Source organism: Carcharodon carcharias, chromosome 14 (genome assembly GCF_017639515.1).
Source record: "Carcharodon carcharias isolate sCarCar2 chromosome 14, sCarCar2.pri, whole genome shotgun sequence".
NCBI classification, from domain to species: Eukaryota; Metazoa; Chordata; class Chondrichthyes; order Lamniformes; family Lamnidae; genus Carcharodon; species Carcharodon carcharias.
Window position 1 is genome coordinate 30,307,494 of NC_054480.1, and position 25,275 is coordinate 30,332,768.

General features: G+C 41.4%; 1 protein-coding gene across 1 annotated transcript in view; it reads left to right on the forward strand.

Annotated features, from left to right (window-relative positions):
• ptprt (protein tyrosine phosphatase receptor type T) overlaps positions 1-25,275 on the forward strand; it is a 1,444,026-nt gene that overhangs the window by 918,780 nt on the left and 499,971 nt on the right. The window contains exon 8 of the mRNA XM_041204432.1: positions 5,417-5,713. Within this exon, the coding sequence (XP_041060366.1) occupies positions 5,417-5,713 (297 nt within the window). The remainder of the gene's footprint in view (positions 1-5,416; positions 5,714-25,275) is intronic.

Sequence of the window (25,275 nt, forward strand, 5' to 3'; positions counted from 1 at the left end):
GAGCATGTTTGAGTCTTATTCAGTGCAATTTCAAACAAAAAGCTTCTACACAACAGAAGATTTGGAGATGAGATGGTAAATGAAGCGCAGCTACTGGTGTTAATAGACTGTATTTATCTGCGCTCAAAGAGAAAAAAAACAGAGCCACCCACACTCTAAGAAAGCTTGTTATCTTGGAATGGAGATTTTCGAGATTGATATGAAAGAAGAGTCTTGGGAAATAATTTCTGGAACAGATGTAAAGTTCAGCCTTGCTCAGTAATTTTGGGGTCAGATTTTGTGTAACAACATTTTAATCTTGATAAGCCAAAGCACTTGAAGGGAAGCTTTTGTCTTGGTCAAGTCAGAAGTCAAGAGCAGGAACAGAAGTCACAGAATCTTAGATTCAGAAGCCTGTAAAAAATAATGTGTGCATATGGCCTTGCTGGACTGTCTTCAGGGCTCAATTCCACTGTGCCTCAATAAGTTAAAAGAGATAAATGGTAATATTATAAGTAAAGTGTTCACTGTAGACAAGAATCACAAATTCTTCACTAAAGACTGGGGCCTCACTGAAGGTGAAAATATCTTTATATCATAGATCAACTGCTATCAGATCAAGGATGTCACATGTTAATAAAATTAGTGTCAATCAATACATTGCCATAAACAAGAATTGTTATTTGCCTTTTCTCTATATCATGTAGAAAAAGGATAACTTTGCTGAGCATCAACAATACTTCTCAAATATGTATACTGTTAACATGCCATATTAAGTTGAATCTAGCTCTGGTAATTTTACTATTTACTGAGTTATGCAGTATTGCACTATGCATTTTATATTGCTTTTTATTATAAATCCTAAATCAAGCTATTGTTGTGTACGTCTTTCATTTAGCAACTTATTTAAACTTTGAGTAAATGGCTGTAACATCATAAAATTGTTATTATGCAGTGAACTGTGTCACGTCCTCTTTTTCAACATATTAGGGAACAAAACAAGAGCATAACAAGTTATTTTAGTTGAGATAGTTTACATAGGAGGACTCAAATGCCAGATAGCCATTACAAATGAAAATTCTCACAGCCTGCCTCCTTAGTTGGTATAAGTCCATAATACAGAAATGACCCTAGCACAGCTTTAATTAGATAACATTAGTAGTCTCAGTATCAGAGACGGTAATGACAGCTGAAGCAGAAAGCTGGGCACACCTCGGAGATCTGTTGGATATGATAATTATACAGTGGGTGGTCTAGACCCAATAACACATGACCCTGAGGTCACCAATGTGTCACCCATAAATCTGCTGGATGAATATTGTGTGCAATGTTAGTTCCAACAGGTTGTGTATAACTTAGAATAGATTACAGAACAGGGCTATAATTGAAACTGCACATTGATACTGCTGCACGTAATGACATCATTATTTTATGGACAATGTGGCCTTTTCATAAAGCAACACACCAATGATTTGTGCTGTTGTCATACCTGTGACTGCTGGAAATATTTTAATTCATTGAAATCATTTTCTCATTGGTAATAGGTGAACATTCATCTTCTCAAACTTTCCTATAACATTGGTGAAGTCGCAGTAATTGTTAGAGTTTACATAATGAGCAACTTTTGACCTGCCTATATCCGAAAGAAACTCAGTAAAGACAAGGCCACAAAATCTTTGTACTGAGGTGGGGTTTTGGGGGTGGTGCAGGGTGGTGAGATTTTGTGTCATGACAAGATGCATCTAATGGTAACCTCTGCTATGGACCTGAGGTTTCTCAGGAAAGGGAATGGGGAACTGGGGAATGCCAACATAGCTGGTCTGAAGACCAATCCAGGAATTCTACTGACCTGCTAAGTGAACCTGATGGCTGACGAGGGGTGACAAAGCTTCTTGGGAGTGAAATAGGTACTGTCAGCCAGCCTCAAAATGACTGATGGGCTTTTAGCCCCACCTTCCCTTACAGTTCTTCACTCTGTCAGGTTGCATGGAGCTGAGAAAGTTTCCTTCTTTTATATATCCTGCCCCACTAGGGACATATCACCAGCTGAGGGAGTCGACAAAATTCAGAAGAGTGGGCCGGGGACATCGTCGTCAGGCCCCTCTCTCCATTTAGGCATTGCCCATCAGCATGCTCTGCAAATGGCCAATTTTCCACCACCAGCTATACTGAGCAGTGAAATTTAAAATCTACCCCAGTGTTGTGATGTGATGTGCATGCACCTTTAAGGATACATATCTTAAACTATTGTCAATCAGTATCTACTTCATCTGAAATGATGTATTAGTCCCATGACATGTCATGAGCCTGCAATCAGCAGGAATTGAGATTAGATATACCACACTTAGCATCCTAGTCAACTCTATCTGTATATAGTCTCATTGTCAAATAAAAAACCAACATTGTTGTTTCACCAATCCTTGTGTATGATTGGTATGTTTATGTTGAAGAGAAGAAGGATGAAACATGGTTGCAGGGTGGCAGAATGGTTTTGAGTATTTCACTGAGCAGCATACAAGTTCAATGTTTACATCCATCAGAAGAAAAAAACTGGTGTGAAAGTGAAACAACTATTGAAAATCACCACATGTAAGTGATTCAGCAGCTCTGTATGAATCCTACACACACAGGTCCTTTGTTATGGGATTTCACCTCACTCCAGCCAGCAGGCACCAGGTCATGATAAGATTGTTCCAATTTGGGAGAGCTTAAATAGTTAAAGTCTAACTCCTGTGAAGTTTAAGCAGGAACAGAAATTAGACAACAGACTCCAGGTAGTCTCACTTTAAGCAGAGCTCCGCAAACTGCCGTCTGTCCCTACAGGAGATATAGGGAAGTTAAATACCGCAGACAGGGTTGGGAAGATGAATCTCTCCAGTACCAGTTCCTAATAGCTAAAAGAAGCCTGTAAAAGAAAAATAAAACCCTTTTCACTGTTTCTTTCACTTTTGAAGTCCTGCAGCCATTTTCCCACCTATAATCACTGCTTTGTGGATGGAGCTTAAGCAAACACAAGAAAAATCAGAAGGAGTGCACCATTGCAGTCAAGCAGCAACCTATGATCAGCTAAGGCTATGGCCATTAAAGGCACTGAAATTCAGAGCTAAATTAAGAGCTGGCAGAAATGTGAATCACTGTCAAAACACACAAAGGATCCTGCAAAAAGCTAAAAGATGACCACAAAATTTCCAACATTGAATTGGAAGTCAATGCATCTCCTATTTGAATTTACTTGGTTCTGACAATGCATTGAGCTGTGTTTTCTGGGCCTCAATATTCTGAAACCAGATGAATGAGCCATTAAAATCAAAATTGCTATAGGAAATGAAGGCCTCCACAGACTAGACATATCAGGTCTGTCCGAAGACCATCTTAAGAAACCAAAAAAAATATATGGCCAATACTCAGAGGCCAAAGCAGATGGTTCAACATCATGAGAATCTACAACTAGGTACGGCATTCCAATCAACCAAGATCATGTACCAAACAGCATAAGGACAAGACCCACAAAAGGTCTAGCCAAAATATATAGTCTGAGGATGAGGACACTCAAAGTGAGCCCGATGTCTAGGATGGTGAACATCAAAGAATGTTTTGGCACGGCGGTACCAACTTGTACCAAAGTGGTATCTTTGTTACCATCCAGATTATGTGCCCACAGATGCAGGTCAGCATAACCTATATGCAAAACTTGATATTGGTGCAGATGCAAACACCCTTTTCAATTCGTACACTGAAATGTATGTTACCCACAGAAGTGGCAAGCAATGATTCTTCTGAGCAATTCCAAACTCACCACGTACAATGACTTGGAGATTCCATCCCAGGGATCCATTACACTCTAGTGTCGCTGTGAAAATACCGTGGTCACTTATGTTGTTGACACCACAGGCCTAGTGATCGCAGGCCTATTGGCATGCAGGAACCTGTCCTTGTTCACTATCCATGATAACATCAAGAACATGATGAAGGCCAGAAGACCACAAGGAGCACCTTTGGAAACCCTGTGCTTACACCAGAAGAGGATCACCTAACTCTGCAACTTAGATCATCAGCCAACAGGCTACATAACACTATTGGACAACCGCAACAAAACAGATGCCAAATCAGAAAAACATCACAACCAGAAACACCGAGTAGTCCTCTTGCAAACAAAACATAGTCAACACAAACACAGCACCCCTAACCAGCATTCTGAAAATGTACAGCAGCCTCCAGCAAAGATCACTATAACAAAATCTATACAGATAAGCAAACATCCAATGTGTTTCAGAGATTTGTAAATTTATCCCTCTGTGTTAAAGTACATTCAGACACAATGTTATTTTCTTTTGTTTTCACGTAAATATTTTGATTCTTTTAAGAGTAAACCTTTAGTTAGAAAAAGGGGGATGTTGTGATATGATGTGCATGAACCTTTAAGGGTACCTATCTTAAACTGCTCTCAAATATTACCTGCCTTGACTGGAAAAGGTATTTTTGTGCTATGGTTTGTATTCACTCTGCAAGCAGCAGGAGTAGAGATCAGATATTCTATACTTAACCTCCTGGTCAACTCTATCTATATATAGTCTTAACTTCAAATAATCCATGTTATTGTTTCATTAATCCTTTTGTATGATTGGTACATTTACATCAAAGAGAAAAGGAACGTAACATGCAGCACTTAAAAAAAAAGTAATTACTTGAATGTAAAGTTTTTGGAAAAATGCTAAGATGATGAACGATCCTTCTTTCTTTACCATCATCTATAATTCCCTTTTCTTTTTTTCGCCCTCCCTTTCTTTCTGTGGGATATTGAAATGTGAAGTGCAGCATTTAAGTAGTTTCATACTCAAAGAACTACGAAGGATGTCTAATATTTAGAAACTTAATGATGAATGTGTTTTTTTAAATTTATAATGCCATATGAAGTGGTTATATATTTGATTTATGCAGGCACATTTACCAAGGTGCAATAAAAGGCTAGTGGTTCTATGCAACCTGTACCTTTGGCAAAAGAAAATATCAGAACAAGCATGGGCTCTGAGCAATGGTAAAATCTACTCTTGTATCTGAAAACAAGCCGGCTTTGTGATGTAGTGTTGAAGGTGAAAAGGGAATTCATGCTCCTTCAAAATATTCATGTAGGAAGCAGAAAAAGACATAGATGTTGAAGTCCATAATTTTCTTTTTTGAAGCATCAGTTAATTTCTATCTGTAGGATATTACATACATTTGCATTCAAATTCCACCTAAGTGCAATTGAAAAACCTGATTCTTAGAAAATTGGGTAGATGGTGCCACTTCTCCAAGAATCTTCGACTACTGCTCAATGTTTGAAAGTATTCTTCCGCTTTTTGATGTGTAGTTCTGAGTTCATCCTTATAACATAAAGTCAACTTCAAGGATTTGCACGTTTCTAAATATAATACATATTTCTTTTTCCTTTCCAAAGATCCAGTGCATGGACCTCAGAGCGTAGAAGTTGTGGATGTCCGATCACGACAGTTGACTATACATTGGGAGCCATTTGGTTATGCGGTCACTCGTTGCCATAGCTACAATTTGACTGTTCAGTATCAGTATGTGCTTGGTCACCGGGAGTACACAGCAGAAGAACTGATGCAGACATCATCCCACTATACACTGCGGGGACTACATCCATACACTACGGTGAAACTCCGGCTGGTATTGGTTAATCCAGAAGGAAGGAAAGATAGTGACGAGATAGTTATACAAACTGAAGAAGATGGTAAGTGCTTGTATTGCTTTGCCTTGTGAATTGATATACAATGCACAAGATATATAAGTGGACAAAGTATTTTGCAGCAGTGAATGCCGAGTACCCTTTGCAGCCAAAATTCACAGCATCGTTTTCCTGGGCCCCAAGTATCTCTCCATAGGTTCTGTCTGAAATTGTTTTGGACATAAATATAAGAGCATAAGAAATAGGAGCTGGAATGACTCTTTGCTATTCAACAAGGTGACCTTCTACCTCACCTTTAACCTACCACGAATAGAAAAAGAATGCAAAAGTTATGTTATGTAAAGAAGGATTTTGGTGGGAAGTAACATTAGTACTACACCTAATGATGTGACATTCTCTTTGTTCTATAGCAACTTTTTTAGGACATGAAACATGAAGATAGAAACTTCCCATGGGGCTGCATCTTCCAGTCAGTGAGGGGTGGGGGGGTTGGGGGGCGGGGGTGGGGGGGGGGGGGGGCGCTTGGTGACACGTAAAATGACGCGGGGTGACGTCGGGCGTGTGTCCCGATGTCACCCCGTGTTATTTACACTTTCAGGTCAGCGGGTGTGGAGCTGAGTCTGCTGTGCACCCACCAACCTGCCAACAACCACTTAAGGCCATTAATAAAGTAATTCAATAATCAATGGACCTGCCTGTCCAACCTTAAGGTTGGCGGGCAGGCTGGGAGCCCAGGCAGGCTTCTGAAAAAACATGAAACCACCCTCACGGGCAAGTTGAGGTTTCATGAGTGATTTAAAATGTTTATAAAATGTTGAAATAAAATAAATTGACATGTCCCAGCTCATGTGAGGTCATGACAGGGTCACATGTCAGGATTTTCTTCTTTTACTAAAAAAGTTTTGCAACTTCCAGCAATCTCCCTGAAGTGGCACTTTGCCTCAGGGAGATTTGTGTGCTCTTATGCACGCATGCGCGAAAAAGTGCACTCCCAGCTCAGGGACTCCCTCCCGCCCGCACAGGGAGTGCACTGCGCTTCCGAGCGGACATCACGCTGGGTGAGCCTTAATTGGTCCACCCACATAAAATGGCGGCACGCCCCTGACCCGCGCCCGCTCTCACACATCCCCTCACCCCCCAATGGGGGAAAATGTTGCCCTTGTGCTTGAACACAGCTTGATCTGCTATTGAAATAAGTTTTGTAGTAATTTTATCCACAGAGAAAACTCTTGAAAGTTCAAACATAAGAGCAAGCCATACAGCCCATTAAATGCATTGCATCAGCTTGTGGGACATGGGAATTTGTCTTTTTAATTCTAGTTGCCAACTTTTTCTCTTTACCCCTCAATTTTGTTGCTTTTAAAATAGAAATCTACCCTCCCTTTGAACTCCTCAACTGACGCTTAGTTGGTTTTACTTCTAGCTTCAACTATATCTCATGAAGGTGGAAGTAAGTTTGTTTTTCATTGGCTCCAAAGGCCAGTTTTCAACCAATTGAAATTCCAGATTTGAAATATAAAGTGGCCATTTCAGATCAAATTTTAGTGTGGTGTTGTTGTACCAAATATAAAGAGAGTTGCTGAATGAACTGACATTGCCTGAAGCCCAAGCTCCCTGGACAAGTGAACTTACTTTTAAGTTATACGTCTCATTGCTCAAAAATAGTTAATTTTCCACATCACAGACTATTAAAAAAATTAAATAATACAAAAAAATTGCACTTTTTGTTTTCTTCAATGTAATTCTCCATTTCTCTGCTTTGAATCCTATATTTGTCCCTCATAATCCTGCCTTTGATTCCTTATATGTATTCTACCTTTGGTTAAGACCATGCAGGGTTAATGGCAGCATTCACAACAAATAAGTTAGGTGTGTATGCCTATGAATTTCCTCTGTGTGCTATTTTAATGTATTAATTAATCCATCAAATGGGGAATGTGTGCATTAAAATCATGCATTTATATAAAATTCTTCTGTACTATAACACAACCACCACTGAGAGTAGCTTTAATTCTTAAATGTTAGAATATTGATGAGAGGAACATAATATTCAAATGAAATTGCCCTGTTCGGCTGGATCTGATCCTTGTCACATATTGGGTGAATAGAAAACACGCAGCAGGATATTTAAATTGATATCTTACTTGTCATGAAGATAAAGTTGTCCTTGTTACTATGTGCAATGACATTTTAAATATATATATATATATATATATATATATGTACATAATATATAGACACACACATACAGATATCTATTAATGTGTCTGACATTCAGCTGAGCCTAGGTATAGAGGGAGGAGAATTGCCCTCGATGTTCAGTGTCATAGCATTGTAAATCCGTTGATGGAGATTTTCTCTAGTTAATATTGCTCGTGAAATTGCTTTTTTTAAACACATTTACAATTTTGTGGGAGATGTTCACAATCTACATAAATGCATTTACAATGTCACCGCACATTGTAATGAGGACTGCTCTATCTTCATGATGAGTGAAGAAGAAAAAGCAAATATGATAAAATGTATTTCTTTTTAACTAAAAATCAATATAAATGTCACCGTCTTTTATTAACATTTATCTTGAGAAAATCCAAAAAAAAAAATACCCTGGTAATTTTGTATAGTTTAAAATAATTTGCTTTAAAAAATTACTTCATGATCCTCATCCTTGTGATGCATATTTGTAATTGAATGATTTGAGATTGAAGCCTGGAGAGTTCATCATTCAGAAAAGGTCTCCAACCAGTATCAGCAGGGAAATAAAGATGGAGCATCTGTTTATTGAATTTCACTATCTCTATAAATCATTGATTTCCTAATGCTGCAAGTTTCCGAATTCAAATTTTCTAATTTGTGGTTTCTTGCCGGGCAGTCTGCTTACACAGAGTTCACCTCTCAGCTAGTGAGAATTTATATGGTTAGAAAAAACAGCCTCAACTCAAAACATTTAAATCATCTCAAGGTAAGTTTAAAGAGTAATCAGGCTTCAGCCCTTTTAAACCACGTGGCGCTAAAATTATACTCCACATTGTGTTAAACCTAAGCAGCATGAGACCACCTGTAGCAGGGCACTTCGCACGATTCCCCTCTGGACACTCAAAATCACTTTGCAGTCATGTTGATGTTTCAGGATAAAAACAGCCTTAATTAGACTGTCAAACAGGAAAGCGTAGTGAGTTCTCCTATATTTAGGCCCCAAAATTCGGCTCCACACTGCCTGTAATTTAGGTGCTATGGGTGCCATTTTGATGGCATCTGCATAGCATGCTCACTTGCTCTGTAGCCTATGCCAGATGCCATTTTGGGAAGGTCATCAGCGCCAGAGGTATGCAGAGTTGGCAGAACATAATGTCAGTTGGCATGTACGACGCTGTTTTCTTTAATCGCCATCCACATCTCCATTCTTTACTCCTACGCCCCCAACCCTACCACCTTCTGTATCTGTCCCTGGAAAGAATTATCCTCCAATTCACTTACAACAGCACTCTGAAAATCCCAACTGTCTATTCCTTGGCCTTCCGTTTGCTGCAATGTTTTTGCAGTGCTGATTTACTGAAACACACCCTCTCCACCTTTGATGCCCTAGACCCAATAAAACCATTACTCTGTCTCTCATGCTGGCCATTTCACTTGTGTGGTCTTCCTTTCCAATTCTAAGGGACGCAGATTTGAAAAAATATGGTGGACAAGTTTAGCCATTCACTGCTAGATTTGGCTGGACCACTTAAAAAAACTATCAGGTCCTGCTCATCTCTAACAATAACAAGGCACACATGGACTTCTTTATCATTAAGATCTAGATCATCCAATCAGCTGCCTCTGCCACGTCCATTAGCTCACCTGGCTAAACCTCCTACAATGATCCTACCTACCCTAGCCCTGAACTCTCATCTTTCTCTAGTTTCTCTCCTATCTCTCTTCATGCCCATTCTGGGTTCATCTTGTCCTTGAGACCCATATCCTGTTCCCTCAATCCTATTCCCACAAAATTACTGATCACACAATGTCCTCTCCTAGTCCCCATGTTAGCCAATACTGTAAACGGTTCTCTCACTTAAGATGTTGTCCCTGTGTCCTTTAAATCTGCCATCATAAGCCCTTTCGTCAAAAAGCCAACCCTGGACCCCACCGTCCTTCTAAACTACCATCTCCAATCTCCTTTCCCTCTGCAAAGTCTGTGAGCATGTTGTGGACTGTCATATCTGTTCCCATCTTACCCGAACTCTATATTGCAAACTCTCCAATCAGGTTTCCACCCCAGCCACAGTACTGACACAGATCTTCTCAAACTTTCCCTCCTTTTCCTTCTTGATGAGTCTGCAACCTTTAACACAATTGAGCACATCCTCCTCTTCAGTGCCTATCCACCGAGTGGGACTGCTCTCACCTCATTCCATTCTTCTGTAGCCAGAGAATCATTTGCATTGACTTGTCTTCCTGCTCCTGTACCATCACTTACAGTGCCCCCTAGGGATTTATCCTTAGTCCCCTCCAATTTCTCATCTCAAGCTGCCCCTCAGTGACATAATTTACACTTTTTAAATGTTTGCTGACAACACCTAGCTCTCGCAACCTCTCTCCATTCCTCCACTGTTGTGAAATGATGAGACTGCTTATCCAACTGGATGAGCAAAAATTCCCAACAATTAAATATTTGAAAACTGAAACCATTGTCTTCTCTCCTTGCTCCAAACTCCATTCCTTAACTACAAACTTCATCCCTCTCCCTAGCAACAATCTTAGATTAAACCAGTCTGTTTACAAACATGAAGTCCGACCTTACAGTCATGCCATCTCTTCAGACCTATTTCCACCTCTGTAATATCATCCGACTTCGCCCCTGTCTCAGTTCATCTGCTGCTGAAACCCTCCTTCATACCTTTCTTACCTCTAGACTCAAATATTCCAATGCATTCCTGGCTGGCCTCCCACATTCTACCCTCTGTAAACTTGAGGTTTTCCAAAACTCTTCTGCCCAGGCCTTAATTTGCAACATGTCCAGTTCCCCTATCACCCCTGTGTCTCCTGACTTACACTGACTCCCAGTCAAGCAATGTCTTGATTTTAAAATTCCTATCCTTATTTTCAAATCCCTCCCAAGGTCTTGTCCATCCCTACTTCTGTATTCTCCTCCAGCTCCACAACCTGTCAACATCTGCACTCCTCTAAATCTGGTCTCTTCTGCATCCCTGATTTTAATTACTCTGGTTGTCAAGGCTCCAAACTCTGGATTATCATTCCACATACCTCTCTACCTCTCTATCTCCCTTGCCTCCTTTAAAACCTTGCTCTTTGAGCAAGCTTTTGGTCATTTAACCTAACATCTTCTTATGTACCTCGGTGTCATACTTTGTTTTATAATGGTCTTGTGAAGCAACTTGGGACATTTGATTACATTAAAGTCATTATATCAATATAAGTTACTGCTGTTGATTTGACAACAACACCCCAGCTAATGCACTCTGCTAAACATGCACAGTTGAGCAATTATTAAGCAGCAGGACCATCACTATTGAGGGATCATCAACCACTCTCAGGTTAGTTGCTAATGAATTTCTACTGACTCTGTTGGAGTTTGTGGAAGAGCTTGGTGATTTGCAGAGTTGTTTAAAGTTGGAGAAGTCAACGGGCAGTGGTGCTGTATGTGGAGAGGCCTTAGTTTTGACTTCATGTTTATGGTCAGAGCACTAGCTCGCAGTCATTATGCTATAGTTGCCATTTCCCCCTTGGCCTGAACCTTGAGAGGGTCATGGAACAGAAGCAGCATAGAAGAGTTTAAGCTGCTCACAGAGGGAGGCAGAGGAGGGAAATAATAGTTATCAGCAGGACACCCTATTCTCTGAGTCTTCTGGGAGCATTTCTCTTAACTGAACCTTTACAAAGGAGCTGATCACAGAAGCCTGCAGGCAGACTTACAAGGCCAGTGATGTGGCTGTGAGCTTGAACCTGACCCTGAATTTCTATGCATTGGGACCATTCCAGGTGGCATATCTAACATCTCCCAGTTGACTGTATACTGCTGCATAAGGTAGGCAATTGACACACTTTATGCCAGGAGAAGGAAGCTCATTATGTTCTCTGACTATAGAGAAGTAGACAGAGCATGCGTGTGACTTGTAGGTACTGCATCTAAAACCTGAGCTATACTACAACTGCCAGGGCTTCCACTTCCTGAATGGTCATACATCAGTTGCACATACTCAACACATCAAGCAGGTAAATGCCCGCTATCCTGGCAGCAGTCAGCATGTCTTTATTCTGCGCCTGTCCACTATTCGCAGTATTTGAGCCATCACATCAAACCAGAGAGTTTTTTAACATTCATTTACTGCATGTAGGCGTCGCTGGCTAAGCCAGCATTTATTGCCCATCCCTAATTGCCCCTGAGAGGCTGCTGGTGAGCTGCCTTCTTGAACTGCTACAGTCCATGTGGTGTAGGTACACACACAGTGCTGTTGGGATGGAATTCCAGGATTTTGACCCAGCGACAGTGAAGGAACGGTGATATATTTCCAAGTTAGAATGGTGTGTGACTTGGAGGGGAATTTCCAGGTGGTGGTGTAACTGCTGCCCTTGAAATTCTAGATGGTAACGGTCACAGGTTTGGAAGGTGCTGCCTAAGGAGCCTTGGTGAGTTTCTGCAGTGCATCTGTAGATGGTACACACTGCTGCCACTGTGTGTCCCTGATGGGGGGAGTGAATATTTGTGGAAGGGGTGCCAATCAAGTGGGCTTCTTTGTCCTGGATGGTGTCAAGCTTCTTGAGTGTTGTTGGAGCTGCACTCATCCAGGCAAGCGGGGAGTATTCCATCACTCTCCTGACTTGTGCCTTGTAGATGGTGGACAGGCTTTGGGGAATCAAGAGGTGAGTTAGTCGCCACAGGATTCCTAGCCTCTGACTTGCTCTTGTAGCCACAATATTATATGGATAGTCCAGTTCAGTTTCTGGTCAATGGTAACCCAGAGGGTGTTGATGGGGGAGGGGATAGGGGTATTCAGTGATGGTAATGCCATTGAATGTCAAGGGGTAATGGTTAAATTCTTTCTTGTTGGAGATGGTCATTGCCTGGCACTTGTATGGTGTGAATGTTACTTGCCACTTGTCAGCCCAAGCCTGGATATTGTCCAGATCTTGCAGCATTTAGACATGGACTGCTTCAGTATCTGAGGAGTCGCAAATGGCATTGAGCATTGAGCAATCATCAGCGAACATCCCCACTTCTGACCTTCTGATGGAAGGAAGGTCAAAGATGAAGCAGCTGAAGCCTAGGACACTACCCTGAAGACCTCTTGCAGTGACGTTCCGGAACTGATTGACCTCCAACAACTACAATCATCTTCCTTTGTGTTAGGTATGACTCTAACCACTGGAGAGTTTTCCCCCTGATTCCCATTGACTCCAGTTTTGCTAGGACTCCTTGATGCTACAGTCAGTCAAATGCTGCTTTGATGTCAAGGGCAGTCACTTTCACCTCACCTCTGGAGTTCAGCTCTTTTGTCCATGTTTGGACCAAGTAATGAAGTCAGAAGCTGAGTTACCCTGGTGGAACCTAAACTGAGCAAGTGCTGCTTGATCACACTGTTGATGACCCCTTCCATCATTTTACTGATGATCGAGAGTGGACTGATGGGACAGTAATCAGCTGGGTTGGGTTTGTCCTGCTTTTCGTGTACTTGTGGCTACTTGGTAACAAAGGGTCTCCGTTAACACCTGGCTTATAACTCTGCTGCTCCACCCAACGACACATGGAGGAAAACAAAAGCCATGCTGCAGTACAAAGGTTCATGGAGCAGACCATTGGATCACTCAACAACAGTTTGGCTGCCTGGACCCCTCCCCAGAGTGTATGCGCAATTGATCAGGGTCTGTACAGTCCTGCATAAACTTGCCACCAAGGATAGAATGAGAAGCTGCAAAGTAGGAGAAAGCAGATGAGAAGGCAAAGAAGGAGCAAGAGTAAGGGAGGAGGCAACTCATCCCCTTTTCGTGACTGCCCCACCCAACAATGGTTCCACTGAATGAAACTTGAAATCCCCATTTGACAACAGTCCCACACCTTTCCATCTCTGTTATTGGCCATCAAAATATCTTCTTGGCCACAATACTGACATAAAAGTCACCACAAAACAACCATTCCAAACCAACTTTTTCAACCAAACCATTGAATGTTCCCCACAAGGTCACCTAATCACCATTGTACATTCCCTTAGTGTATGTCTTGTGAGTGCCTCTGCCTACCCTGGTGCTTGCCCCCAGTGGCTGTAGCATGGCTAGTGGAAGGCTGCTGACTCTCAGTGGGGAAGATGCAGGTGGCCTTGTAGGATATCCTTGAGCAGACCTGAAACTATAAGGCTTGGCTTCGGACTGCACTACCTGAGCATGGGCTGGATGACTTGCAGGCAACGGCAAGCGCAATGGCAGAGTGGGAGAATGAATGCTGTTATCCTGAAAGAAGACATCAGGTTCATGCTCTACGGAGCCACTGCCATTCCCCAGGGTGGGGATGCTTCAGCAATCCTTGTAATCTGTTGGAGTTCAGATTGCTGGACCTGTTCTGAGACCTTGCAAGCCGTGCTGAGCACTGGTCTTTGCAGCAGGTCGAGCTGCATGGCAGCAAGTCTCTTTTGCATGGGAACAAGCTGCAGCCCCAGTCTAAACCTCCACTGCAACATCGAGGCATTAGGAATGAACTGAAAAATCAATCAACAAATGCTGTCATGGAGTTGGCCATCAGTTCCGTGCTGGCAAGCATGGGCTCCAAGTTTTGCACATACCCACCAGCCTGTTTCTGTACACTTCCCCATCTAAGTCCTTACCTGAGTCACCTGCAGCAGAACTTGTGTCTGACATTGCACTCCCGTGAGCTGGCACTTTTGTGACTCTTTCTTCCTACCTTAGCTACAGGCCGCACATGCCCGGCTACTCACCAGGCTGGATTTCACCAGCCCCTAGAGATGGGGTGGGAAGTGGGTGGGGCTGTAAAATGGCGAGGGAAGACAGGGGGGTGTGGAGGGTCCATTTGCTCCCTGTCACCATGGCATTTCATCAGCAGTGGGGAAGATGGAGGATGGCCCTCCAGCTCAGAGACCAATTCTGCCACCTAAGTGGCCAGGTAAACTCTGGTAGCTTCACTGCAGGCCCAGTGAGGGGCCCTCCTAATGAGGCACTCTGTGGCCCATGAAAGGACTCTCAGCTGCAATGGCCACTCCTGTGGTAATATTCACCCCACACCCTTGCCAGAGTCTGCCTGACTTTTTTTATTTATTTACTGGATGTGGATGCCGCTGGCTAGGCCAGCATTTAATGCCCATCCCTAATTGCCCTTGAGAAGGTGGTAGTGTGCTGCTTTCTTGAACGCTGCAGAACATGTGGTGTAGGTACACCCACAGTGCTGTTAGGAAGGGACTTCCAGGATTTTGATCCAGGAACAGTGATATATTTCCAAGTCAGGATGGCAAGTGGTTTGGAGGGGAATGTCCAGGTGGTGGTGTTCATAATGCGTCTGCTGCCCATGTCCTTCTAGATGGTAGTGGTCATGGGTTTGGAAGGTGCTGTCTAAGGAGTCTTGGTGAGTTCCCAAGCCTGGATATTGTTCAGATCTTGCTGTATTTGAACATGGACTTCACTACCTGAGGAGCCATGAATAGTGCTGAACATTGCGCTACCATCAGTGAACATCCTCACCCCTGACCTTATGATGGGAGGAAGGTCATTGATGAAGCAGCTGAGGGCGGTTAGGCCTAGGACACTACCCTGAGGATCTCCTGCAGTGATGTCCTGGAACTGAGATGATTGACCTCCAACAACTACAACCATCTTCGTTTGTGCTAGGTATGACTCCAACCAGCAGAGAGTTTTCCCCCTGATTCCCATTGACTCCAGTTTTGCTAGTGTGGCTCCTTGATGCCACACTTGGTCAAATGCTGCATGATGTCAAGGGCAGTCACTCTCAGCTCATCTCTGGAATTCAGCTCTTTTATCCATGTTTGGACCAAGGCTGCAATGAAGTCAGGAGCTGAGTGACACTGGCGGAATCCAAACTGAATGTCAGTGAGCAGGTTATTGCTGAGCAGGTTATGCTAAACAAGTGCCACTTGATCGCACTGTTGATGACCCCTTCCATCACTTTGCTGATGATCGAGAGTAGACTGATGGGGCGGTAATTGGCCAGGTTGAATTTTGTGTACATGACGTACTTAGGCAGTTTTTCCACATTGCTGAGTAAATACCAATGTTGTAGCTGTACTGGAACAGCTTGGCTAGGGGTGAAGCATGTTCTGAGGCAGGTCTTCAGTACTATTGCCAGAATATTGTCAGGGCCCATAGCCTTTGCAGTATTCAATGCCTTCAGTCATTTCTTGATATCACATGGAGTGAATCGAATTGGCTGAAGTCTGGCATCTGTGATGCTGGGAACCTCCGGAGGAGGTCAAAATGGACTGACCCCAGTGACCTCAGCCGCTATTTACCTTGTTGCAAGGGTGGCCTATTCCAATGACAACCGCTCCGTGTGGTTCAGTCCCAGCAGTGGCCACCGCTCCCAGTCCTGCTGCGGAGACTGGCGAGCTACTGGCCCTTCAATTGGCTGCCTGTCTTTCGAGGGTCATCCTGGTCTTTTAAAGGGGCAGAAGCTCCAACAGCAACTAACTAGCTGACGGACAAATGGAAAATCTGGCCAGAGGTCCCACAAATGACCAAAGTGGGGATTCCCCTGATTTTCGAGCCCATCGTCAAGCATCATTATTCCACTGCTCTGATAGAATTCTGCCCATCATGTGTAGATCCCATTTCTTTGCTGGTCTCTACAGTTTGTGCAGTGCCAGTATCTCTGTGGGTGGCTGGGAGTGTGAGATCGGGTGATGCTGTTTCTTCTTCACCAGCATCCTTTTCACCCCGAAATTCACATTTCACACCAATGCTTGACCAGGTGGCAGTTCCTGGGTACCTGAAAGGAGAAGGGGAAACAGGCATGGTGCAGGCAGGGAATGGCGGAAGGCAAGAGGTTTTTTGCTCACACCATCTGCAGCTTGCAAATCCGAAAAGGTTGTAAAGTGTGGGAGTAGTGAAATGTGAGAAAGTGGATCAGGTGGGAACATTCTATGTTTCAGCCGAGCTGCTGGCCATGGCCTCAGTTGTGATGACTTCATGATTGTCAGCACTAACTGTGCCAGAGAGTTGAGGGCATGCAGCTGTGTCAATTCTGATGAAAGGTCGGGGACCTGAAATGTTAATTCTGTTTCTCTTGTTAAAAATGCTGCCACACCTTGCTGAGTATTTCCAGCATTTCCTTTTATTATTCCCTTTTAAGAGGCATAGGCTGGCTTTGAGTGATGCTAGCTTCATACGAATTGGCCCCCTGCTCAAGTATGCAGTCATTTTTCTGCAGAAAGTTGGTGTATTGCCTACATTACATTGAATAGACATGGATTGATTGCAAATTGTGATTCCCACATCCATGTCTTAGGCAATTGAATTTTTAGCCCTTAATCTTCGTCTTGGTCCTGGGCTGGCTTGTCAACACGATATAACATTGATGCCATAGTGGCCCTTATTCCTAACTTGATGTAGTTTGCATTTCATACATTCAGATGACTTTAAAATAGCAAGTTGTTTTGTTCCTACTGTAGCCAAATCTTGAAAGGTATTTATTTGCCATGAGTGGTGATGTATTCATACAGTAGTAAGTTACCACTTCTTTGTGACAGACAGACTCTCATGCATATTTTATTCAACATTGGATGATCAATCTTCAAGAAGACACAGTAAAATTGAAATTGAATGGGTGCTTTGCTCCTTGGCAGATTGACCATAATTGAAAGTGGTTCAGAAGTGCATTCTTTGTTCCCCTGACAACGATTGGTTTAGTGTCAGATATAATAGCTGACCACCATTTGAGAACCTGCTTTTGGAGTTGTTCAGAATACAAAGGAAGAGAGGAGGGGGGCGGGGGGAATTTAGGTTGGTTTGTAAATCGAGGTGTATAATATTAGAACATTTTGTTTTGATCAATGCTGTAAGTAATGATTAAAAACACTGACTTGTTTTCTTTAGTTGCGGGCCTTTGAAAAGAAAAAATGTTTATTTTTTCATATTCTTTCAAGAACACTGTATATTTTTTGTGGTTTTTTGTCAAATTTTCTCATTTTTTGTGAAGATGTCAAATTCCTCTAAGGTATGATTCCGCTGCACCTGGTGTCTTTTGGTAGTGCACCTAAATAACAATGCTAGAAGCAAGTTGTTTATGTAGGGCATTACAACTGAATATAATATTTATCTCAACTGGAATCCACAGACATTCTTCCAGTGGCTCACTCTATAACAATCTGCAACAAGAGCTCTAGCTGGTTTTCCCATCTTTATCCCAGGAGCACGAGGCTATCCATGGTGCTGCAATCACTGCTCGGCTGAAACCACTTAACTCTCCACAGGCTGGGATCATTGCCTTTGGCTTCCTTGGTCTACAAAGCTTGGAGCCATTAGGACAGCAGGAACAATAATGTTTGTGTCTGCTAAACTGCCTTTAAACTGCAATTTTTTTAATTGACAATGTGACTGTTAGATGATTAATTAAATGCTCAGAACACTCAAAACTGCTTTTGAAACAAAGTAGACTTAAATGAATATGCCCCTGTAATTGTTATGCATGAATGAAGTTTGATTTTGATGTAGGGTTGTTTGGAGGAACAAACATATAAATAGGATAATCAGCATGAAATACTACACATATCTGACCCTGTATTATTATATACCACTATGAAATGATACAAAGTCATTGATCTTTCAATTAAATACCATTAAGTCTTCCTGGCAATTATAGTTTCAGTAAAAGACCTGTGAACTCATCATGTTTATGATTGTGTTTAGAATTCATTTGCACTGGTCATTTACAACCCGTGTGCCCTTGTAATTACCCTTGAAGCTCAGGCAGCTCTGTCATGGTGTGCTTATATTTCTTATTCACTGCTTTGCCTTATTTGAATTTTGTGTGCCTGGAGGTTTGGAAAAAGCTGTTTTTAGTGCTGTTGCCTCAGTAGTAGCCAAGTCCTAAATGGGAACACAAGATTTGTTAGTATTGGTACCCTGAGATATATGCAGGTTAATAGAGATATGTGGATAAACATTTTTATATGGCGCTGAAGCAGCATGGTATAGAACGATGATACTTGTGAAATCAAAAAGCTTGAACCCTATGGCATGGACAAATCTCCTAATTCAAATGCCGAACTTAATGCATCATTTTGTTTGGATATCCACTTCAGACTGTAACTAATTCTAATCTCACAAGCATGAGGGAGTTTTGAATATTTTAGCATCCTTGAGGGATTGGCCAGGGGAATATGGATGTGGGGAGGTGTGGGTATGGGAATGAAATTGTTGAAAATAAACTCATATGACCATACTTGTTATTCAAAAGAAAAATAAAGTAAGGCATTGAAGTATAATCAAAACTATTTTACAGTTTCAGTTTAATAAGGGAACATTAGAAACAGGAAAAAGAGTAGATCAAGCCTGCAATGCCACTTAATACAATCATGGTTGATTTTCTGCCTCAGCTCCACCTTCCCATCCATTTCCATATCCCTTGTTTTCCTGAGAGATAAAAAAATGTGTTTATCTCAACCTTAAATATACTAAAGGGTGGAGCATCCACAGCCTTTTGCGAAAGATAATTCCAAAAATTTCCAGCCCTCTGAATGAAGACATTTTTCCTCCTCTCAGTTCTAAATAATTGATCCCTTATCCTGTGGCTGCATCCCCATCTTCTAGATTCCCCACCCAGGGGAAACAATTAACCTCTCAGTGTCTACCCTGTCAAGCCATTTCAGAAACTTGTATATTTCAATGGGATCACCTCTCATTCATCTAAACTGGATAGGCCTAATTTATTCAACCTCTCATCCTGCGAACCAGTTACACAATTGTAGCAATATTTACTTGTTCTTGCACTCCAGCTGCCTTGCGATCAAGGCTAACATACCATTTGCCCTCCTACTTGCTTGCTGTACTTGCATACTAAATTTCTGTGACCCTTGTTCAAGTGCACACAAGTCTCTCTGAACATCGTCATTTAAAAGTTTCATGCCTTTGGAAAAATATTCTACTTCTCTATTCTTACAACCATAGTGAATACTTACCCACATTATACTCTATCTGCCACCTTATTGTCCATACACTTAACCTATTTACATCTCTTTGCAGCTCCTTTGTATCCTCCTCACAACTTACATTCCCACCTAATTTTGAACCATCAGCAAACTTGGATTCATTACTCTTGATTTCTTCATCTAAGTCATTAATATAGATTGTAAATATCTGAGGCCTCAGCATTGATCCTTGCAGCACTCTATTAGTTAGAGCACGTCAACTTGAAAATGCCCTGTTTATCCCTACTCTCTACTTCCTGACCATTAACCATTCCTGTATTCATCTCCTCAACTTTGAGCCCTTATCTTGCCTATTAACCTTTTGTGTGGCACCTTATTGGATTCCCTTTGGAAATCCAAATATATTACATCTACTGGCTCCCCTTTATCTAGCCTCCTAGATACGTCCTCAACAAACATTAATAAATTTGTTGTAAATCCTGCTGATTCTATCTATGATCACACTATGATTTTCTAAAGGGCTTTGTTAATAATAGGTTCTGTATAATTTACCTGGATTCTGAAAAGAAACAGTACCTCAGTATTCTGCTTATATGGAGTTTTGTTTTGCATTTTTGCATACACATTGTCATGTATATATGTGTCATTATGTGCTGATAATGTGTGTGATGTCAAGCATCTTTGAATTTTTGTCATCCTTCAGATGGTCAAAAAGATTAAAAACAAAGACAAAGAAAACATTCTACTGAATTTTGTGACCTTAATAATCCTCTTCCTGAAGTTACAAGCCTGTTGCCAATCTACAGGAACTTTCCTCAGCAATTACCCTCTAACCTCCAAATATGTATTATATGACAAGCTCCGCACATGAGGTACCAGCATAGTGGCCTTAAGAAGATAGGGTAACCAATTCAACAGGAGATCATCAATTATTTTATATATACTACTATATGACTTACTATTTTTTGCTTTAAAATCTACATATGAAAATGTCCAAATACTATGTGTAGGATTGCAAGAGAGAGCTTGCTGAATAAAATTAAATACATCTTGCTCTGTTCACTTTGGGGAAAGGTGTAAAGCTATTTCATTGTTAAATTAGTTACAGATAATCAGCTTCAAAGGTCCTACCCAATCATTTTATAATATTGAATCAAAATAGTTTTAAACACCCTCTCATTTTTCAAAATTCAATAGACCAATGTCAATTTCAAAGGTTTCAGTGAATGTTAAAAAAATGAATGTAAAAAATAATCTGTAGCCCTGCTTTTGTTCTTGACATTTTGATGGATTTGGGTTCAGTAAGTTAGCAGTATAAGTGAAATCCTTTAGGCTTTCACAAAGACCAAAAATCAGTTCTGATTTGGAAAGAGCAGAAATCTTTGTTTGAGGAATGGGAAAGGTCACAGTTTAATATTCATAAAAGCTGGAGTGACAACAAATAATGACAGATTACTGAGGTGAGTTAAAGTCACAGGTTATTGAGTGCCACAGTTCAGAATTGTAATTTTGAAGTTCATAGTGGGGGGGAAAAGAAACAAATATCTTTGCAGCAGTAACGAAACAGCTGGAATTTACAGTTAGAGATTGTTGAAGGCTGCAAGCACGGTATTGGATGTTGAAATGCTGTAAATTAATAGAGTGGGTCATGGAGAAGTGGAAGTACAGAACAAATGAAAAATATGCACATTAAAATGAATCGCTTATTGAATATGATTGAGAATAGCTGTTCCCAATATCAACTGCAATACTTAGCTCTCAAGTTGTGCTTTTATCTTTCTCTCTTTGCATTAGAACCTTGAATTTGCAAGCTTGCTATCATTCTGCCAACTCTATGCTATAAAAATGCTTAAGCCTTATTCTTATGTGGTCATAAGAACATAAGAAATAAGAGCAAGTGTAGAACATACAGCCCCTCAAGCATACTCTAACGTTCAATACAACTATTGCTGAGTACTGCCTCAACTCCACTCTCTCACATGCTCCTCCACACTCTCTCATGCTCCCGTATCTCTTGATTTCTTGAGAGACCAAGAACCTAACCAACTCAACCTTGAATGTACTCAACAATGAAATATTGCCATTCATTTTTGATGCAGTGATTACCAACAATTTTGCAATTACTGCCATTTGGGACTATGAGTTTTCCAGGTTTATGTATCTGATGATCTTCCATACTTGGTCATGTGAATTGTGTTTCTTGGCATGGAACCTCATCACATGTCTCTTCCCACAAAATGTATCATGTTGCAGTTGCTTCTGATCAGGAGGGAGTGCGATGTACATTTACCAGGATGATGCCTAGGTTCTAGGGGTTAAAATACAAAAAGACAGTACATAAACTAGGGTTGTATTCCTTGGAATTTAGAAGAATAAGTGGTGATTTGATTGAAGTTTTCAAGATATTAAGGAGAACAGATATGGTGGATAGAGAAAAACTATTCCTGTTGGTTGGGAAGTCTAAGACACAGTGGCATAGTCTTAAAAATTAAAACCAGACCTTTCAGGAGTGAAATTTGTAAATACTTCTACAAACAAAGGGCAGAATTTTGCCCTTAATGGGCGATCGAGCCCCACTGGCTCGGCGGCAGTTGGGCAGCCGACCCTCGCTTAAGCCTTATTCTTATGTGGTCATAAGAACATAGGAAATAGGAGCAAGAGTAGAACATACAGCCCCTCAAGCATACTCTAACGTTCAATACAACTATTGCTGAGCTACTGCCTCAACTCCACTCTCTCACATGCTCCTCCACACTCTCTCATGCTCCCATATCTCTTGATTTCTTGAGACACCAAGAACCTAACCATCTCAGCCCCGAAACGGGGCCCACTGCCGTTTTGAGTGGGCGGGCCAATTAAGGCCTGCCCAGCTGCCTGCCCAACAGGAAGCCCTATGTGTTTTCTGTGCGGGGTGGGTGGGAGGGGGAATCCCCAACTGTCAAAGTGTGCTCTTTCGCCCGCTGTCTCAGGGAGTTTACTGACAGGTAAGAAAAGTCAAAAAATAGAGAAATATTAAAATTATTAACATGTCCCCTCATGTGACAATGTTAATAAGAAACACATAAAATTTATTAAATTTTTAAAAAACGGACATGAAACTTCATCCCGCCAGTGGATGAAGTTTCATGAATAATCTGGAGCCCGCTGGGGCTCCTGGCCTGCCCGCCAGCCTTAAGGTTGGACGGGCAGGTCTTTAACAAGGTTAATTAGCCTGTCAATGGCCTTAATTGGACATTGACATGTCGGTGGGCGGACAGCTGACTTCACTGTCTGCCCACCTTCCTGAAGATTTAAATGGACCGGGATGATGTCGGGGGTTCCTCCTAACGTCATCCCACATCATTTTCTCCTCGGCGAGCGGGCCCCACCCCCAAATCTTCGAGGGGAAAATCCTGGCCAAAGTATAATAAACATTTGAAATTCTCTTCCACAAATGTCAATTGTTGCTAGATAAATTGTTAATTTTAAACCCGAGAATGATAGATTTTTGCATTTTGATATTAAGGGATTTGGGCAAAGGTAGATGTATGAGGTTAGGTTGTAGATCAGTTGGGATTTCATTGAACGGGCTTGAGATGTTAAATGGCTTACTCCGTCAAGTACATTCCTATTCCTTGTATCTTGTTTTACAATATTGCTCACATAATTACAGTTATGTTGTGTCTTTACATTCCATGAAATTTCAATCCCATGCAACAGTTATTGACAAATAGCTAGTTTGCTGTTGAAAATGATGATTACCAATAGCCTGCTATGCATACTAACTGTCTGAATGTAGACCTACAACAATCTGAATGCATGGCAAATCTACATAAAATACAGCTTTAAAAGGGAATGTGTCTTTAATATCCTAAGATAGATAACTTTAATTTTAAGCAGAAATATTAATACAATTGAAGCAATCTATACTATTCTGCTAATCAACCTACTTTACACTTCTGTTTCAGCAGAGAGTATAAATCATTGTTGCAAATAAGAAGAGCCCTATTTAAATAGCTGTTAACCAGGCAAAGTGCCATGATATTGCTTTTTAGCATATATATCCTGAAGATGCTTTTTTTGCCTATATTTACTAACGATGTGTATGTGTACATGTACATGCATTTGTTGTAAATTATTTCAATGGTGGATTTCAAGCCAAAGAAAATGCTCACACATTAGTGATTCCATCGACACAATTGTTTCTTGGTTATTAATCATTTGTTAGAAACTGCGGCAATTTCTACCTTTTTAAGTAGACACTTGGCTGCAGACCTGAAGATTGCAGTTACTGAGCAACTATTTTTAGCAGAGAGCCCTTGTCCTAACTTTCAGAATGGTGAGAGGCGTTGTTATATATGTTATGAGATACCGTTGAATCATAAAACCTAAGTTAACACTCATTACACAAAGCACTTACACTACAAAATATTTTTGAAAGGGAATATGACGTGAAAATTTAGAGGTCAATTATTTTTAATACTAATCTAATATAATGCTAATAAAAACTTATAATAATACTTAATACTAATGGGGGAGATGGTGGCCTAGTGTTAATACCACTGAACTAATAATCTAGAAGATAAAAACAAAAAACTGCGGATGCTGGAAATCCAAAACAAAAACAGAATTACCTGGAAAAACTCAGCAGGTCTGGCAGCATTGGCGAAGAAGAAAAGAGTTGACGTTTCGAGTCCTCATGACCCTTCAACAGAACTGGATGAATCCAAGGAGAGGGGTGAAATATAAGCTGGTTTAAGGTGGAGGGGGGCTGGGGTGGGTGGGGGGAGAGAAGTGGAGGGGGTTGGTGTGGTTGTAGTGACAAGCAAGCAGTGATAGGAGCAGATAATCAAAAGATGTCACAGACAAAAGAACAAAAGAACACAGAGGTGTTGAAGTTGGTGATATTATCTAAACGAATGTGCTAATTAAGAATGGATGGTAGGGCATTCAAGGTACAGCTCTAGTGGGGGTGGGGGGGCATAAAAGTTTTAAAAATAATGGAAATAGGTGGGAAAAGAAAAATCTATATAAATTATTGGAAAAAACAAAAGGAAGGGGGAAGAAACAGAAAGGGGGTGGGGATGGAGGAGGGAGTTCAAGATCTAAAGTTGTTGAATTCAATATTCAGTCTGGAAGGCTGTAAAGTGCCTAGTCGGAAGATGAGGTGCTGTTCCTCCAGTTTGCGTTGGGCTTCACTGGAACAATGCAGCAAGCCAAGGACAGACATGTGGGCAAGAGAGCAGGGTGGAGTGTTAAAATGGCAAGCGACAGGGAGGTTTGGGTCATTCTTGCGGACAGACCGCAGGTGTTCTGCAAAGCGGTCGCCCAGTTTACGTTTGGTCTCTCCAATGTAGAGAAGACCGCATGGGAGAAACGAATGCAGTAGACTAAGTTGGTGGAAATGCAAGTGAAATGCTGCTTCACTTGAAAGGAGTATTTAGGCCCTTGGACGGTGAGGAGAAAGGAAGTGAAGGGGCAGGTGTTGCATCTTTTGCGTGGGCATGGGGTGGTGCCATAGGA